The sequence below is a fragment of the Rattus norvegicus genome, chromosome 2 (genome assembly GCF_021556685.1).
Source record: "Rattus norvegicus strain SHRSP/BbbUtx chromosome 2, alternate assembly SHRSP_T2T, whole genome shotgun sequence".
Taxonomy (NCBI): Eukaryota; Metazoa; Chordata; class Mammalia; order Rodentia; family Muridae; genus Rattus; species Rattus norvegicus.
In genome coordinates, this window is record NC_141535.1 from 80,754,639 (window position 1) to 80,772,971 (window position 18,333).

The window sequence follows — 18,333 nt, forward strand, 5'->3', positions numbered from 1 at the left end:
CAGTCTGTTCTTCACCCACCCTGGTTCCCTTGTGTTTCCAGAAGGTGCTGAGCTTTCTTATGCCTCTCACCTCCTAGGGAGTGATATCAATTTTCTTTCAACTCTAGGCTCAATCTGGAGTCTTCTGAAAGCTTTCCTGCTTGTTTCCCTCTTTCCTTCTTTAACTGCACATTAGACTGGGACATACCTTTTCTTACTCCTCCTCTGAAGACCTAGAGGCTTTCTGTCTTCTGGGACCTACAAATTGTATTTTTCTTTAATCTTTATGACACCTTGTAGTGTCTACATTTTTCACATACCTTGACAGTCAGACCATACGCTTATTCTGAGGTTACTGGTAGTGTTTATGGCTATAGTACTGGCATGCATTATAGTTTATCAAATGTTTCTTGATCAAAAGGCACAGTTTTTCTTCTTTGCTAGGAGCTACTGCTTGGCATTAAAGGTAATGTATTTATTTAAGGAGCGGATGGGAACTGGAAGGTATACTAATGGCAAAACAGTTGAATGAATTATGGTATACCCATTTCCAAGTTCTGGAAAAATCTGTACCAAAGTACAAAGAACCCTGATGTATTGTTAAGAAAGAAATGCATGTAGAATTTATGCATTATGTTTATGTCATGATATAAACATAGGCATGGGCACATGTTTGCATATCTTGTATGAGCAAAGAGTGTGAAAGGGTAAGCATTAAGCTGCTAACCCTGGTTACACTGAACACTCCTCATTATTGTAATTCACAGCCCACAGTCAAAAGCATGAGCAGTGGAGGTCAGAAATTAATTCCAAGACCAGATCTGAACCTATACACAGCAAGCATAAGAGATAAGAATATTACTATATGGCTAAGAAAAATGTTTACAAAAATGGGATTTTCATGTATCTGTTAAATTCTTTTATGTGTGTGGAAATAAGTCTGTAAAGACGGAACAAAACGTTAACGATAATAATTTATGGATGGCAGACGATTTTTATGGCTTCTTTTTGTTTGCCTGTATTGTGCATTTTCAAAACAGTGGCCACACCTTATTTTCATAAGAGAAGTAAGTTTATTTCTAAAAATAGAAGAGAATACATAAAAAGAACTGGTACCATTAAGCTGCCTGCTATGCGAATCTCTAAGACTTGAAAACCACAATTGTGTGAAATTGTTATAAAACGAGCCATTTGAGAGCAGCAGTTGCAATATAACATTTTTATTCCTTTCTTTTAGCAACGACTGAAAGAAGAGAAGGAAGCCAAGAGGGCTCGTCTGGATGGGCGGCATGACTATCTGTTTGCAATTGTAGCTTCCTGTTTGGACCTGAACAAACCGGAAGTGGAAGATGCCCTTCTTGAGGGTAATCAGGTAGGAAACTTTTGTGTTCTCACCATCCTGTTGCAAGCACCCATACTGTGCCTTTGAAGAGCTGCCAGCCTAAGGTGCAGGGGCTCCACTCTGGGTTAGGCAGAAGTCTCTTGACTATTCCGCTCTCCAGAGTGAATGATGGTACTTGTAGTCCTTATTTGAGTTCCACAATTTGATGACAGTGCCTGGTGCCTGTGTCTCTTTATAACCAACGAGGTTGAGTTCTTGTGCTAGTTTTGAACCTGAGATTAGGGAATAAAACCGTCTTTCAAGTCGCTGACTTATATATGTATGGAAGTGACTATGTATGTATGTATGTATGTATGTATGTATGTATGTATGTATATTCATTTATTCCACATTTAAAATTTTTGTACATCTATGTAATGTATTTTGATCAAGTCTACCCCCATTTCCTCTCTTTAAATTTCTCTCGTGTCCCCTACCACTATTACCTCCTATTGTTTGTTTTTTTAATCCACCAGTCTTTCTTAGTGCTGCTAGTTGGTACCTCAGTGTGGAACCATCTGTTGGGAGGTGGATCTCAGGGACTGAATCTTTAAAGAAAGACACCTCTTCCTCTCCCAGCACCATCAGTCACCAGTAGCTCCTAAGCTAGGGGTAAGACTTCCTGATCACCCCTCCATTCCCTGCTGGATTTTTAACTGGTATGAGCTTGCACAGACCACTTGCATACAGCCATGCCTGTTGTCAGTTCATAAGTGTACATGCATTGTTGTGCCTAGAAGATGCTGTTCCTTTGTAGTTATTCACACTCCTGGCTCTTATAATCTTTCCATCCATTCTTTTTTTTTTTTTTGGTTCTTTTTTTCGGAGCTGGGGACCGAACCCAGGGCCTTGCGCTTCCTAGGTAAGCGCTCTACCACTGAGCTAAATCCTCAGCCCCCTTTCCATCCATTCTTCTGTGATGGTTCCTGTGTCTTAGTCTAGGTTTGGCTCTGAACAGTGCCATGGTTTTCTGACTGTGACTTTAATTTGGCATCTGGAACTGGTTTATTCTGTTCCTAACTCTGATTTCTGGGCTACAACTTCCTTTAAAAAATTTGGGATAAGGTGTGACCTTGAGAGGGAAGGATAAACTGAAGAGAAGATAGAGTTTCTTCGAGTCAGAAAGACCTATTAGGAGCCCTATTAAGAGTCTCAAAGACTTAACTTCATAAACACATGATGTGAGAGGGGAGACAGAGAGGAAGGAAGAGGGAGCAAGAAGAAAAGGGAAGGAGGGAGAGAGGGAAGAGAGAGAGAGTGCTGATAACACATTTCAGTGTTGAACTAGCAAATGTCCAGCATCTGCCTTTGCATGGATAAGGGGCAGAAGAGGGCAGTGCCAGTTTGAGCTAAAGTCAGTTTCTGTGGTGTAGACCTCATTTGGCTCCATGACTGAATTTGAATTTCCATTTTGTTGCTGTAAACCCTGAGTTGGAAACCCTGAGTCCTGAACCTAAGGACTACTCAGACTCATTCGTCAGCTAGCATAAATGTATAAACACAGAGTTGGTTTTTACAATGCAGTCTATGGAGTGTACTCCACGGTAGGAGTTAGGGGACAATGAAGGGAAAAAGACCCTGTTTAGAGGGGAGTTCTTCCTCTCTCTTTCAGCACAGGTGATACTTACTGAAAATCCGCTCTACACCAGTCGTTGGTCTAGGTGGGTCTCACCTCTTATCTCATTGGAATCTATCATACAGTAGGTTGATAATACTATTCTAAAACAGGAAGCATAGGGAGGGTCACCTAGCTCTCCTCATTAACCTTGCCTGATTGTCTTCAAACTGGAGAAACTATACAGTAATTATCCTTAAGGGGTTGATTTATTTCATTAGTGTAATGTTTCATGGTTGTGTTACTCAGAGGTCTCTAGAGGAACAAAACTGATAGACCACACACACACACACACACACACACACACACTCACTCACACTTACAGAGTTGGTGTATACAGTGCAGTGTGGGTACTCTGGAGAGGCTGAGAATCTAGCAGTTGTTCAGTTTATGGGAATCTCAGCAGTCCCAGTCTAGCATCAAAGGCCTGGAGGATGCTGGTGAACTGCTGGTCTTATACCTATGTTAGACCTAAAGAAGCTGATTTTCGTATCGGCAAAGGGATGCAGGACAGACAAACTTGCCTGCAACATTGAAAGCAAGCAGTCACGCAGGAAAGTTTCCTCCTTTTGTCTAGATCAGAACGGCACATCCACATGTAGGGTTTGGTCTTCTCACTTCAAACAACCTGGTCAAGAAAATCTCCCACAGTGTCTTTCACTGGACTCCAGATCTAGTTCCAAGATTAGCCATCACAAAGGTGTCAGAAGATCTCTGTCTATTGAAGTTGAGTATCTTTCCCTGTTTACAGGTGCCAGACTTTGCTGATTCATTCACAGCATGTTTCCACGTTTTCTGGAGGTGGCTGTGAGCAAAACCACTGTAGACTTGAGGATACAAGCATCCCTTTGAGATCCTGATTTCAGAGAGATTTGTGACATATAATCACAAGCAGACTGATGGGTCACATAATAATTCCAAGTTTAACTTTTTAAAGAAATTTTGTACCCTTCTCCACAATTTTGTATGTTTATTATTTGGTAGTAGCCATCCTAAGGAGTGTGCAGATCTACCTTAGTTAGGATTTTACTGCTGTGAACAGACACCATGACCAAGGCAACTGTTATAAAGGACAACATTTAATTGGGGCTGGCTTACAGGTTCAGAGGTTCAGTCCATTATCATCAAGGTAGGAGCATGGCAGTATCCAGGCAGGCAGGGTGCAGGAGGAGCTGAGTTCTACATCTTCGCCTGAAGGCTGCTGGCAGAATACTGGCTTCCAGGCAGCTAGGACAAGGGTATTAAAGCCCAAGCCCACAGTGACATACCTACTCCAACAGGGCCATACCTTCTAATAGTGCCACTCCCTGGGTTGAGTACATACAAACCATCACAAAATTTTTCCTCTTTTCTATCTTATCTATGTATCTATCTATCCGTGTGTGTGTGTGTGTGTGTGTGTGTGTGTGTGTATCCTATCATCATATACCTACCATCTATCTATCTATCTATCTATCTATCTATCTATCTATCTATCTATCTATCTATCTATCTACCTATCTATCTATCTATCTATCTATCTACCTATCTATCTATCTATCTAAATTTATCTACCTATTCCTTTGAATACGCATCATCCTTCTGTCTTCTTAATTTTTTTGTCCACGCATGAGTCGTGTGTGTGTGCTCATGCATGCCCACACATGTGGATTTGGGTGCATGCATGCACAGTGCAAATGTGGAGGTCGGATAACAACCTTAGATGTTGGTCTTTAGGTGCCTTCTATCTTTATATGAGACAAGATTTCTTATTGGCCTAGGATTTTACAACGTGACCTGCAAGCTTCCTAGTATCCTGTCTTCACTTCTCACCAAGGGTGTGGCATCCTGTCACTGGGGTTATAAGCTTGTGTCACTATAATGAGCTTCTTATGAGAGAGTTCTGAGGATCCAAACTCAGATCCTTCAAGTGCTCTGCATCAAGTGCGCCATCTCTCAGTCTATCCTCCCTCTTCTCATAGGAATTCCAAACCATGCTATAGGCTACTTGCAAGAAGTGCTTCTGTTATCAGGCCATGCATCAGGTTGAAGTATACTGGCTCTCATGATGTAACTGTGTCAGGTGGCTGCAATATATGTTGTCAAAGAAGTTTGGGAAGATTATTATATTTGAATATTAATTAGATTCAGTGTGTTAACTATGCATTGAAGATTTGCTTTCTCTTTCAGATTTACTGAGCACAAAACTCTTTTATATTTATATCTCCTTTCAACAGCTTACTGCTTTGGGGAATTAGCAAAAAGGAAAGGACAGGTCTGTCAAATATACATACCTAGCAAATACTTCTATAATCAGTGAAATTACGTCTTTGAATTGAGTGCTTACCATAGTGAGACATTCTTTTCTTATATTAGGAAAAGAATATGCCTGTCTAGGAGATGTAATAGGTACAGTACTGTTTGAATAAGAAAATGGCAGTGAATTGATTTGCTCTGCCATCAGTACTGATTAAATACATTTTCTAAATCAGAACAAAAATGTTACCTTACCTTTCTCCAGATTGAAAGAATCGACCAGCTTTTTGCTGTTGGAGGACTTCGTCATCTTATGTTTTACTATCAGGATGTGGAGGGAGCAGAAGCAGGTATTGATATTTGACATGATATAACATAGATACCATTAAATTCCTCTGAGAGTGGCAAAAAGAAGAAACGCAATGGAGGACTAACAGGCTTATGCTATGCTGGGTTAGGGGATCTGTGTATGTGTTGTGTATATGTTACGTAGTGCCTTTGTGATGTGTATGTGTGATATACATGTGTGAATGGTGTCCTTATGGTGTGTATGCATGGTGAGTGTGTATGCTTGTGTGATGTTTTTGTGGTGTGTACATGTGTGTGTGTGTGTGTGTGTGTGTGTGTGTGTGTGTGTGTGTAGTATACGGTGCCTATGTTGTGTTTGTGGATGTATATGTGTTGTGTTTGTTTATGTAGTGTGTGAGGTATGTTATAGTTAGGGTTTTACTGTTGTGAACAGACAGCATGACCAAGGTAAGTCTTATCAAGGACAACATTTAATTGGGACTGGCTTACAGGTTTAGAAGTTCAGTCCATTATCATCAAGGCAGGAACATGGCAGCATCCAGGCAGGCACGGTGCAGGAGGAGTTGAGAGTTCTACATCTTTATCTGAAGGCTGCTAGTGGAAGACTGACTTCCGGGCAGCTAGGGTGAGGATCCTAAGCCCATGCTCACAGTGACACATTTACTCCAACAAGGCCACACTTCCTAATAGTGCCAGTCTTTGGGCCAAGCATTACACACCATCACAAGGTATATGTATGTAATGTCTTTGTAGTGTGTATGTATGGTGTGCATATAAAGTGTGTGTGTGTGTGTGTGTGTGTGTGTGTGTGTGTGTGTGTGTGTGTGTAACTGTGGAAAGATGCCCATTTTCTCCTTCAGGTTAGGGGATGGAGAATGGTAGTTATCCTAGATGTTCGAATTGCTTTGTGTTCCTTTTGATTTGCCTTAATGACAATGGGGAACGGGGCTGGGGACAATCGGACAGATCTTGTTTTGAGACTTAGTTTTCTTTTGTGCTAGTTCCTTCTGTGTAACCATGTTCTAGAAGTTCCAGTAGGTATTGGGTTTTGAACAGAGGAATAACATGCTTGTCAATAAATGTAGCATCAACTTCTGTCAGTTAAATACCACATTATGTTTATTTACTGTGGGTTTTTATCAAAATGTGTAATGTTGAATGATGGATTTAATACTTACACTTAAGAAAATATTGTAAGTATATAAATTCAGCTTCTGTATCTCATTATGTTTTTATCTCATTATGTTTTTAATTAGATCAATATCATTTTAAGTCCAAAGTAGAGATATTACTAAGTATATTATGCTTATAGTATTATATTCACCCCTAAAGACCTTTAAAAATTGGAAATAGTTATTGATTTTGTCAGGTAGCATGAACATTCTTTGTTTCCCAGAGAATTGTTGGTGGATGGAGCTGGGGTAGATGCTTTGATTGGTAAAGTGCTTCCCACACAAGCATGGGGACCTGAGTTTTTATTTTTAGAACTCTTGTTAAAACACCCTGAAGCCCATAATTTCACCACTGGGGGGGAAGAAACAGGAAGATTTCTGGAGCTCATTGGCTGACTGGCCTAGGCAACTGGTGAGCTCTAGATTCAGTGAGAGAGCTTGACTTAAAGAACATAACAGCAATTAATTAATAAAGTCACTCTATGTTCTTTCTTCTCAGAGAAGGGGAGACCTCCCATGGATATCAATTTGCCTGGGCACATCAAGTTGTAATAGGACTGGGCAAATCTTCTTCTGTTGAGTCTAGACAAGGAAGCCCAGTAAAGGGAAAGGGATCCAAAGACAGAAAACCTGGGCAGAGAGGAGGGAGGGGAAGCTCTATAAAGGAAACAGATTAATTAATGAAAAACAAAAAGACACTCAATGTCAACCTTTGACTGTGTGCATATGTGTTCACACATGTGTGAACACTCATGCATGCATATTTATACACAACCATAAACACACACACAGAGTGAGAGTGAGAGACAGACAGACAGAGATTGAGAGAGAGAGATTGAGATTGAGAGAGAGAGAGAGAGAGAGAGAGAGAGAGAGAGAGAGAGAGAGAGAGAGATACATGTGAAAATCTTGGATGACTGACATTTCTTAAGTTATAAATTTGATTTTTTTCCACAGAAAGTGCATTACATTTTGAGTAAAAAGAATCAAAAGATAGAAGATTAGATTTTCATCTCACATTGTAGAACATGAGCTATACCAGGAAGCATGTTCTGTCATAACTATGCCCAGGGTGAAATTGCCCGTTTCATATAAATTGCACGGAACAAGAAGGGCTTATAGCTTCCCAACATATAAACAAGGCTTTTTGTTTCTCTTTCACTCTCTTTTTCAATCTTTTCGGCATGGATAGTTCTTCTGACCTTGGAGTAAGAATCAAGCCCTTGGATGACTTTTCTAGACATTCTTAAGAAAAAAAACCTTATGGTCATTTCAAATTGAAAACACAATATTGATTAAAACAACGAGAGTATCCAGTTGAGCAAAACGAGCTGTCCAGAAGTAAACTCACTCTTCTTTGCATTCATCTCTGTTTCCTCTGACCCTTGTCCAGGGCTATTGAAGGTCTCCACTTGCAGCATGAAAGAAACTCACAATTCTCCTTTGCTTCCTCCCTCCTCCTACCTCAGCCCAGGTACATTAGTGTCTGTGTCAGATCTGAGGCCAGGCACAGGCAGGAGGTAAGGGTGAGAGGGAAGTTTATACTTGACTGCTACTGCTGAGCTCAATGAGCTCTTGTGGCCATGGTGGGTCCCCATGGAGCAGTGGCTGCATAGCCTACAGGGATGTATTGTCCTTATAGAACTGCCTCACTGTTTCAGCGTGCCTAGCCTCTGTGCAATTACCTCTGCTTTGCACCTTCCCAGAATTCCTTTTTTTTAAAGATTTATTTATTGTATGCATGTGAGGACACTGTTGCTATCTTCAGACACACCAGAGGAGGGCATCGGGTCTCATTATAGATAGTTATGAGCCACGATGTGGTTGCTGGGAATTGAATTCAGGACCTCTGGAAGAGCAGTCAGTGCTTTTAGCGGCTGAGCCATCTCTCCAGCCCTCCCAGAGTAACTTGGGCAATAGAAAGTGGTTGCATGGAACGTTCTCTTCTCAGAGATCTCTTCACCTAACTCAATGGAAGTACTTACCCCATTGAAGTAGTTACATCATCTCCCCAGTGGGCATTCTGTTAGCTCCCATCTCAGACCCACTCCTCTCTGTACGTTGTATGCTGGGTCTGGATTTATTGGCAACAAGCACCAGCTCATTGCATTCCTTAAGGTCCAGGAGGCATAAATAACTCCATCTTTCCAGGAGGTTGGATCGAAATCCTGCTCCTTACTGAGGTTGGCAGCTGTCTTCCCTTGCCTGAGACTTTTCTGGCTCTAGGACTGACTGGGAGTTCAGCATCCCAGGAAGCCTCTTAGCTCTGAGGCAGCTAGGACTCAGTTCTGAGGCAGCCTCCTTTCTGACTTGAAGCAAATGTGGAAGGATTTCACATTTCCTACGCATTGTTGCCCACATCCCAGATTTTCCTTGAGACTCTTGTTTTCTGCCATCTCCCATATCTCAGAGCCTTGGTTGAAATTCCTTGTCTTGTCTCCAATCTGCTAGTGAGAGTGTGGTATGAGAGGTGCACCTCATTTGAATACTTGGCTTTCCCTTTTCTGGGGATCCTTCACTAAATTCCTAGGAGGAAGCACCTAGAAGGAAGAGATGGCTTAGGGCTCAAATTACAATTGCCATTTCACTGCCTTAGCTCACATTCTTCCCTGAGCACCACCCTCTCTCTCAGTGGCAGTAAGCGGAACCTTTGATTCACTTAGGACATAGCATGCACTTGAGCACAAAGGGACAAGACGGAGCATGTTCTGTTGTACCTAACTGAGCCACTCTGCAGACAACACTCTTGGACAACAAACATGAGCTTTCTGATTTTTCTGATAATGCTTGATGAGCAAATATGCTCAGAGAATTTTATAAGTGGCTCACATACACAAACTCCTTTAATCATCACAAAAACTATCCTGCATGAATTCTACAAAACATGTTAAGTTAGAATAGCCTATCCTATTTTTAAACAATTCGAGAGGAGCTGCTGAGGTAAAGAACACTTGGTGCTATCGCAGCGGGTGCAGGTCAAGCCCTATGTGTCCATGTGGTGTCTATATATAGCCATCTACAAGTGACATCCAATCATCTGACACCTCTTCTGCCTCTCCGGGCACCAGTCACACATGTGGGAACATACAGGCAGGCAGAACATCCACATGCCATTCACAATTGGCCCATGATCACCACTAGTGGATCCTGAGAGGTAAAGCGGGGTAGGACTGCTGGAGCTTAGAGACCTCAGGTGAGGTGAGAACACTCTTGGGAGACAGATCAGTTTAATGTGGGGAACAAAGACTATTTAAACCTTTGGGTGGTGGTTAGGGGCTATTAGGGTAAGTGTACATCATTGGCTGGGGCCAGGGTGTCAGGGATGCTTCATTTGCATAAGGAGGAATTCCTGGTGGGTGCTGCTGGGAATAGCTTTATAAGGGAAGGGGGAGTTTAACCTGGCTACCTGTCCTTCTGGCCATCTAAGGGTGAAATTTCTAGGATTTCTACACACCTGGAACCGACTCTTGCTCCAGGCCAGCTTCCCCAGGTCCCACGGCTCCCTGGTCCCACACCCATACACATAAAATGGGAAATTATTAGGTAAGGTCATGCAGTTAGGAAACAAATGGAGGTTAAAGCCCTAGAATTCACCCTAGAGCAAGAACATCAGTTTCTTTGTCACCTTACCTCTCTGCCCAGGCCTGATGCTAGCAATATACAGAACTAACCCGCAGCCTGGGTTATGATGGTGTCGCTGAAGTGAGTCCTGAGTTTGTAGGTAAGGCTGGCTTTGGCCTTGCCTCTGCCATCCGTGGCAGCATAGGAAAGCTCACAGGTGCCGCCGGGTTGTAAGCATTTGTAGTGTAGGTATGGTGCCCAGGGGAGATTCTGGAACACGGTGTATGCCCATCAGTGATTTTTTTCCTCCCACCCTATCTCCACCCCAGTCTCTCTCACTGCCCTCATGATCTAGAACCCAGCAGACTCTTTTAGATCTCTTTCAGGATGAGACTAGAGATTATCCAAGTGATGGGTCTGCCTGACGGACACCGGCAGGTCAGCCATAGCAATTTCTAGAAGGAATCTTCATCCTAGGTGGCAACCCTGTGCACCACAAGCAGTGTTCGAGAGACTAAGATTGTTTTGTATCTGTAGGGCAGTTCGGCTCCTCAGGAGGGGTGAACCCTGCTTCTGGAAAGATGAAAAAGCCCAAGGTGTTCGTGACCGAAGGAAAGGATGTTGCTCTTATGGGAGCATGCGTGTTCTTCACCAGGGCTGACCCATCCAAAGCCATCACGGCTGAGAACATCCACCGGGTAAGGCGGCAGCCATTTATCTCAGATCTCCAACCTTGTGCATTAGTCACATCTACCCTACCTTGCCTTGAGGAGATAGCACAGGCTATTTAAAGTATCTAAGGCTGCCTTCAGGGGCTGGGGCTTTAGTTTAGTGGCTGAGTGCTTGCTTATCATAGGCAAGGTTCTCAGTTAAATCCCCTGGATACATGTACAAATAAATAAATAAATAGGTAGCAAGAACGGCCCCCCATTTAATTTTTATTTAGGGTTTAAGACAGTCAATTAAGATATGAGCTTCTTGTCTTTTGATAATGAGGGGTTGATATTCAATTTCCTAATAAAATATCCACACGACATTGTATCTGTGTACAGAGCGAGCTCTCTTCTTTCCAAAAGACTCTCCTACCAAATAATTTACTTAGTGACAAGATTTCTAAAAGTGGGTGTACAACTTTATGTTCTTTGTGAAGCAAACCACACCCATATAGCTGTCCCCTGTCTGTTAAAGGTTGCGTGACCTCATTACTTTCTTATGGCAAAATCAACCGGTAAACATCTAGAATCCAATTTATTTCATTTTTTATTTAGAGGGTTATAATTTGGACCTTCAAACAAGGTATTAAAAAAAAAACGATCCACTCACTATCTGGTTAATTAACATGTTCAGCGACCTCATTGTTATGCAGCGATCGAGGCTAATTTTTACGATGAAACTGTTTTCCAGGAGGTGAGCTTTAACACGTTAGACACTGCAGATGGGGGCCTGTTGAACAGCGTGAGGCGTCTGCTCTCAGACATCTTCATCCCAGCTCTCAGGGCCTCAAGCCATGGCTGGGGTGAGCTGGAGGGACTACAGGATGCATCCAGCATTCAGCAGGAGTTCCTGAGCTCTCTGGAAGGCTTTGTGGGCATCTTGTCAGGTGCACAGAACAGTCTGAAGGAAAAGGTAAGGAGGAGCAAGTGGCTCATTAAAAACAGTTGCATTCCCAGCAACACAAAATATGAGAGGGATGATTTTCTTATACAGCCTTTGTTCTACTGTGTCTTAAGACTTGAAAGTGCTTGTAGATAAGTTTAGCATATTCTTAGGGTGTGACTGTGGCTTGATTTAAACACAGTATGCATGGCTTATTGCTTTTGAGTTACATAAGAATGTTTATAGCAGTGGTTCTCAACCTTTCTAATGCTCTGGTCCTTTAGTATTCCCCCTACCATAAAATTATTAAATTGATATTTCATAATTGCAACTGTCTACTGTTAGGAATTGTAATGTAAACATCTGATATGCAGGCTATCTAATATACAACTCCTGTAAAAGGGTCGTTTGACCCCCCCCCCCCCAAAGAGTTTGTGACCCACAGGTTGAAAGCTGCTGGTTTGTAGTAATGTAAGGTTTTACTCACTTTGTCAGATGGAGCATGGAACACTTGTGCCATTGATGCATATCCTAATGAAAAGAGCTTTGGACCTACAGATGTGTACATGGATGTGTGTCTGTGTGTATATGCGCATAGTGTGCATGTGTGTGTCCTGGGTATGTAGCTGTGTGCGTGTATTAAATAGGAAGGGGCAGGATGGGGTGAATGGAAAATACAGAAGTGGCGGGAGAAGGAGAAAGAAATTAAATGCCTGGAGGGTGTTGAGTCTGGTAGTTTAGCCTATGGCTAAACCAGTTTTTAGTAATAAGCTTAGCAAATATGAGATTTTCCTTTTATATGACTTGTGAAGCACATTTCATGAATGATTTAGGAAGTTGGTGGTTGTACACACATGTGTATCTGGAATGTGTGTGTGTGTGTGTGTGTGTGTGTGTGTGATACACACACATATACAGAGCTAGAGAAACAGAGAGACAGAGAGACATAGACGGATACAGAGAGGGGCACAGAGACAGAGAGATAAGTAAGTGAAGATGTCCAGCCAAAGTCAGGTATTTGTGATAGGAGGATGTGGTTCCTATGGTAACCACACAAGGCAGCTCCCCACCACTCCAGGGAATACTGAGCTTGTTTCAATAATTTTATTGGAAACTATACTAAGTTGGGGCATCAAGCAAATTTTATTCAGACGGGGGGGGGTATGCGTTCCTTCCTTCTTGGTTGTGTGCACAATTAAGTAGGTGTGTGGGACCATGGCAGAGTGCTGGAAGGCCTGTTGAAGCTGAATCAGTGGCAGCAGAAGCATAGGGTTGTCTTGGGTGCTTATGTTACTCGAGTAGGTGTGTGAGAGCTCTGTGTGGGAGCACTGAGGGTGGGGAAGGAAGTGGTTGTGGAATCAGATTTCTGAGTCGTACTAGTTGAACTCGGGAGATGCAGAACTTGGCTTGGACCCAAAGGCCTGTAAAACTGTCCAGTGAACTTGGAAAGCAGCAGCAGAGGCTATCAGAGATGAACATTGACAGGGTTTATTGTGAATCATGAGGAAGGCAATGAGCAGACTTCAGGAGGAATTCCAGTGCGTGTGTTCCCATGGCAGACCCTGGTAGTGGGAGGTACCTGCACACACTTCCATGCCTCTCTCTCTCTCTCTCTCTCTCTCTCTCTCTCTCTCTCTCTCTCTTTTTCCGGAGCTGGGGACCAAACCCAGGGCCTTGCGTTTGCTAGGGGAGCGCTCTACCACTGAGCTAAATCCCCAACCCCCATGCCCTTCTCTCTTGAACATTCATTGGTGCTCTATTTAATTTCGAGACTCCATGTTAGGTCTTGTAAGTGACATATAGCAATGGCAGTTCTATTAGAGCAATGGCTGAACCTGCTGAGCTATGACTCATATCTCTATTGAGGGTAAAGCCGAATTAAATTCAAGCACTGAGTTCTGAGATGCGCACACGTTTTAAGGAACCCTTCCGCCAGAAGGAAAAGTGTTTGTAGAAGCAGAGAGGGCCATATTGTGATTTTATATGCCATGTGTGCCTATTTGTGGGTCAGTGCCCTCTAAACTGAACCCAGGCATTTGCAATTGAAGTATGCTAACCATGAAGGCACGGGAATCTTTCCCCCTCATTAGTTTGAAGAAGGAGTTCAGTGATAGATTGAGAATTACCCACTTCCGTCTTCTGTGCTAATTTCCTTAAGGTTGACTCTCTTGCCCTTTCAATAAGCATTTTGAGTGATCAAGTTAGTAAAGATGTTAAGATTCTATTGAGCTCCAACTAGACCCAAATTGACCAAAAAAGTGTATATAGGCATTTTAAAACATTTTTCTTACTATTGTAATCTTAATTTTAATTAGGTGAACCTTCAAAAATGTGACATAGTTGAACTAAAGTCTCTGAAGGAACCCATGGACTACTTGGCTCTTGCTAGTAACCCGGAGACTGTGGAAAAAGCAGAGTGTTGCATGAGAGTGTGGATCAAACAGATGGAACAGGTAACTTCCAGAAGCCTGTGGTCATTTCAGAAGCCACATCACCAAAGACACTCATGGAGGAATTCTCTCCTGGTATCCTCACCGTTCCCCTGTCATACCACAAAATCTAATAAAGAAGGGAGCTTCAGTGTAGCTTTTACTTATGGTCGTTATTGAGGAAGAAGGTCACTTATTTATGGTCATTATTAAGGAAGAATAGGGCTCTGAGGATGTAGAAATAGGTGATTTTGTGAGCTTAGTGACCAAAAGGCTACACTTTGCTGATTCTTCTTGAGGAAACTTATGTAGAAGTATGGGAGAGGGCCCTAATTCATTGTGTCCTTTGACTGAGAGCTTCAGACTTAACTATAAATTTATACATATTTAATAGTTTATATATATGTACATATATATATATATATATATATATGCTTGTATATGGAGGGCTCTAAGTGACTAAGAGCATTTGCTGCTTTTGCAGACGTCTTGAGTTCAGTTTTTAGCATTCACATCAAGCGATGTAGAACTATCTGGGACTCCTGCTCCAGGGTATCAAACACCCCAATCTGGCTTCTAAAGGTACCTGCATAAACTTGCAATGCCCCCCCTCCACACACACACACACACACACACATATATACATACACACACACACACACACACACACACACACATATATACATACACACACACACACACACACACACACACACACACACACACACACATATATATATATATATATATATATATATATATATATATATATATACAAAAAAAAACCTTTCAAAAGTTTTGGAAAAGGTCTAAATGGAGGTGACTCTTTCGTGCAAACAATATGTACATGCATGGAGTTTCTTGAGGCTGTGTTGCTTCAGGTAATGCATTTAAAGAACAGGCAAGGAAGCTGCATACATTCATGGCATCCAGGGCTCATTCGAAGATATCACCTAAGTCATTGTTAGTGAAAGTCAATTGGAAAAAATAAAGGTGCCTGTTGGGTTAGTCGAAGTCCATCATTAGAGCCACGGAACTGAATAAGATACATGGTTCATACAGTGTGCTTTCTTTGTTTCTATTTTTTCTTTTGGGCTCATGCAGGGCTTTTACACAATTGTTCTTCTTCCACATCTACAGATCCTCGCTGAGAACAATCAGCTGCGGAAGGAAGCAGATGATGTTGGGCCCCGAGCAGAGTTGGAGCACTGGAAAAAAAGGCTCTCCAAATTTAATTACCTTTTAGATCAATTGAAAAGCCCCGATGTGAAGGCCGTGCTGGCGATGCTTGCCGCGGCAAAGTCCAAGCTTCTGAAGGTTCGTAGCCATTTTGCCACGATTTGAAGTATGTGAATAGGAGAGTTCTCCGTCCCCAACTCCACAGAGCAATGAGGAACAGAAAGGTGTTATTTTACCAGTGTGAAAATCTTTAGGACTGGGTAATAGCTGTCACCTAACTTTGGGTACAGCCTTTTGGGAATCAGCCTTCGAGTTAAAGACATTTGTTGGCTGTTGCACGCACATGCACTATTAGTGAGCGTTGCAATTAGTGAGATACAATGCGATCACACGACTAGACAAGAACACATGCACACATTCAGACAATACAGATGCAGCAACTGTGAAGTCTTAAGTCCTCTTGTATTACTTGTATACTGCAAAGCACATAGCCCCAAAGCTCATGAGCTGAAAACAGAATTTTTACCTCAGACCAGCAATTGCCGTGTAGCTGAGCCAGCATCTTCTGACTCAAGGTTCCTAGGAGGCTGCATCTAAGCTGTTGGCTCCTTTGCAGGTTCACACAGGGAAGGCTTGCTTCTAAGTTTGCTGCTGACAGGGCTGCTCTTTGTTGGTCAGAGGCATCCTTCAGTTCTCATCACATGCTCCCTTCCATGGGCAGCTCATGGGTGGGGCACCAGGCTTTCTTTAAAGAGAAGTACAGAACGTGTGAGAGGGCACCATGTCTAGAAGGCACATTGAAAACTAACACCCGGGAGCAAAGCATCATTACTTCTGTACTACTCTATTCATTAGGAGCAAGTCACTGTTTTAGAGAGACTCTATACATCGTGCTACAGTATAGTCCAGAATTACTACGATTAGGATTTGCATAAAGCCAATTCTGAATGCTACATCCCCTTTACTATGTAGATAGCTTTCTATTTTAATGTCCCAACAGATAGTTGGTAGTTAAAATAAATACTTGGTGTGTCATCAAATGGACACAGGTATAGGGCCACAAGGATGGGGGTTGTGGGAGGGAGAACTCAGGTTGGAATGGAGAGGATGTGGAGAGCAGCAGGAGACAGGAAGCTAGTCTGGTGGCCACACTGCAGGCTGCTGTCATTTTTTTTTTTAACAGGGCTATGCTAGTCTCTGCTAGAATAGAATATACAAGAGAAATCACAAAATAAATGTCCTTAAATATTTAATTTTTTTGACTTGCTCTTCCACATCCTTCTAAGATTCATTATTTTAATTGCAGGAGGCAGGAAGCAAGCAGAGATGCTGATGGGAATTGGAGTGATGCTTAGTATCTCTTATTTTGCAATCATCTGGGATAAGTGTGTGAACCTTGTTCTTCTGTGTTGTGCTTAGGTTTGGCGGGATGCAGACATTAGAGTCACTGATGCAGCCAATGAAGCAAAGGACAATGTCAAATATTTGTACACACTGGAGAAATGCTGTGACCCTCTGTACAGCAGTGACCCTGTGAGTCAAGGTTTCTGCTCTTTTACTCCACTGGTGACCCTTTCTGCTGCATAACGGAGTGCTGAATTTTAGTTGACAAATGCGACTGTTTGCTGTAAAGTTCTCAGAAATCTCATGTTCTCAAAAGTACATTCACATAGTTTTGTTTATATCTTATGACTGCATCTATCTATCTATCTATCTATCTATCTATCTATCTATCTATCTATCATCTATTAATTATCTATCATTTATTAATCATCTATCAATCTTCTATCTATATATCATCTAGCTATCATCTATCTCTTATCTATCTTTCAATCATCTATTCCTCTATCATCTATCTGTCTATCTATCTATCTATCTATCTATCTATTTATCTATCTATCTATCTATTATCTATCTAGTATGTATTAATAATCCATTTATCTGTCATGTTTCTTCATCATCATCATTTATTTTGAATGTTATATATTTGAAAACGTTATATTTGAAAAATGCATTGCATTACATTTCCCACTCAGTGTTGAAACTGATAGTCTAGAATTTACCCCAAAGAACTATGGGAAAAGTTATTGGCTTACATCCTAAAAGAGTCTGTTAGCTTTAGGAAATATCTGCTTATATGCATTATAAAAACAACAGTTAGCATAACCTAATTGTCATGAAGAGCAAGCCTTTAGTACTGAAATAGATTTTGACTTAACCACATATGACCCCAAATAATAAAAAAATATTGTTTATAAAATATATGTGTAAACTGTCAGGTACTATTGAAGATATTTTGTTAATCTTAAACTTTATTTTAATGAAAATAGAATGATTAGGCTCTCAGAATTTTGCTTAATTTGATATTTTCCACTGAAACCTTCTGGAATCTCTTCTAGGTAACTATGGTAGATGCTATTCCTACACTTATAAATGCAATTAAGATGATCTACAGCATTTCTCACTACTATAACACCTCCGAGAGGATTACGTCTTTGTTTGTAAAGGTGAGTGTGTAGGAGAGAGTTTGTGGTCATCTAGCTGCCAATGTCCGATTTCTGGATAATAAAAAAATCTATTAACTTGGCTTAATGGAGTATGTGTGCTCCTTATATTTAAAAGGACTTATAGATATAGAATTAAATTCTGTATTATGGATATAGAAGTAATTCCATGTGGCAGGTGGGTTTTTGGCAAACAAAGCCTTGTTTCCTAAGTAACCGCTACAATAAATATTCCATTCTTTTATATATTAAAAGCTAAGATTCTTCTCAGAATTTTTCTGTATGATTTTTAGCTTGCCAGTATTTCCCATTGTGCAAATTTTAATCATGAAAAAATGCTACTAAGCCAGTTATGGTAGCTCATGGCTGTATT

At 41.5% G+C, this 18,333-nt stretch overlaps 1 protein-coding gene across 1 annotated transcript in view; it reads left to right on the plus strand.

Annotated features, from left to right (window-relative positions):
* Dnah5 (dynein, axonemal, heavy chain 5) overlaps window positions 1-18,333 on the plus strand; it is a 283,019-nt gene that overhangs the window by 13,673 nt on the left and 251,013 nt on the right. Inside the window, 8 exon segments of the mRNA NM_001419569.1 lie at window positions 1,217-1,351; window positions 5,476-5,560; window positions 10,790-10,950; window positions 11,657-11,878; window positions 14,164-14,301; window positions 15,418-15,594; window positions 16,876-16,989; window positions 17,856-17,963. Of these exon segments, the coding sequence (NP_001406498.1) occupies window positions 1,217-1,351; window positions 5,476-5,560; window positions 10,790-10,950; window positions 11,657-11,878; window positions 14,164-14,301; window positions 15,418-15,594; window positions 16,876-16,989; window positions 17,856-17,963 (1,140 nt within the window).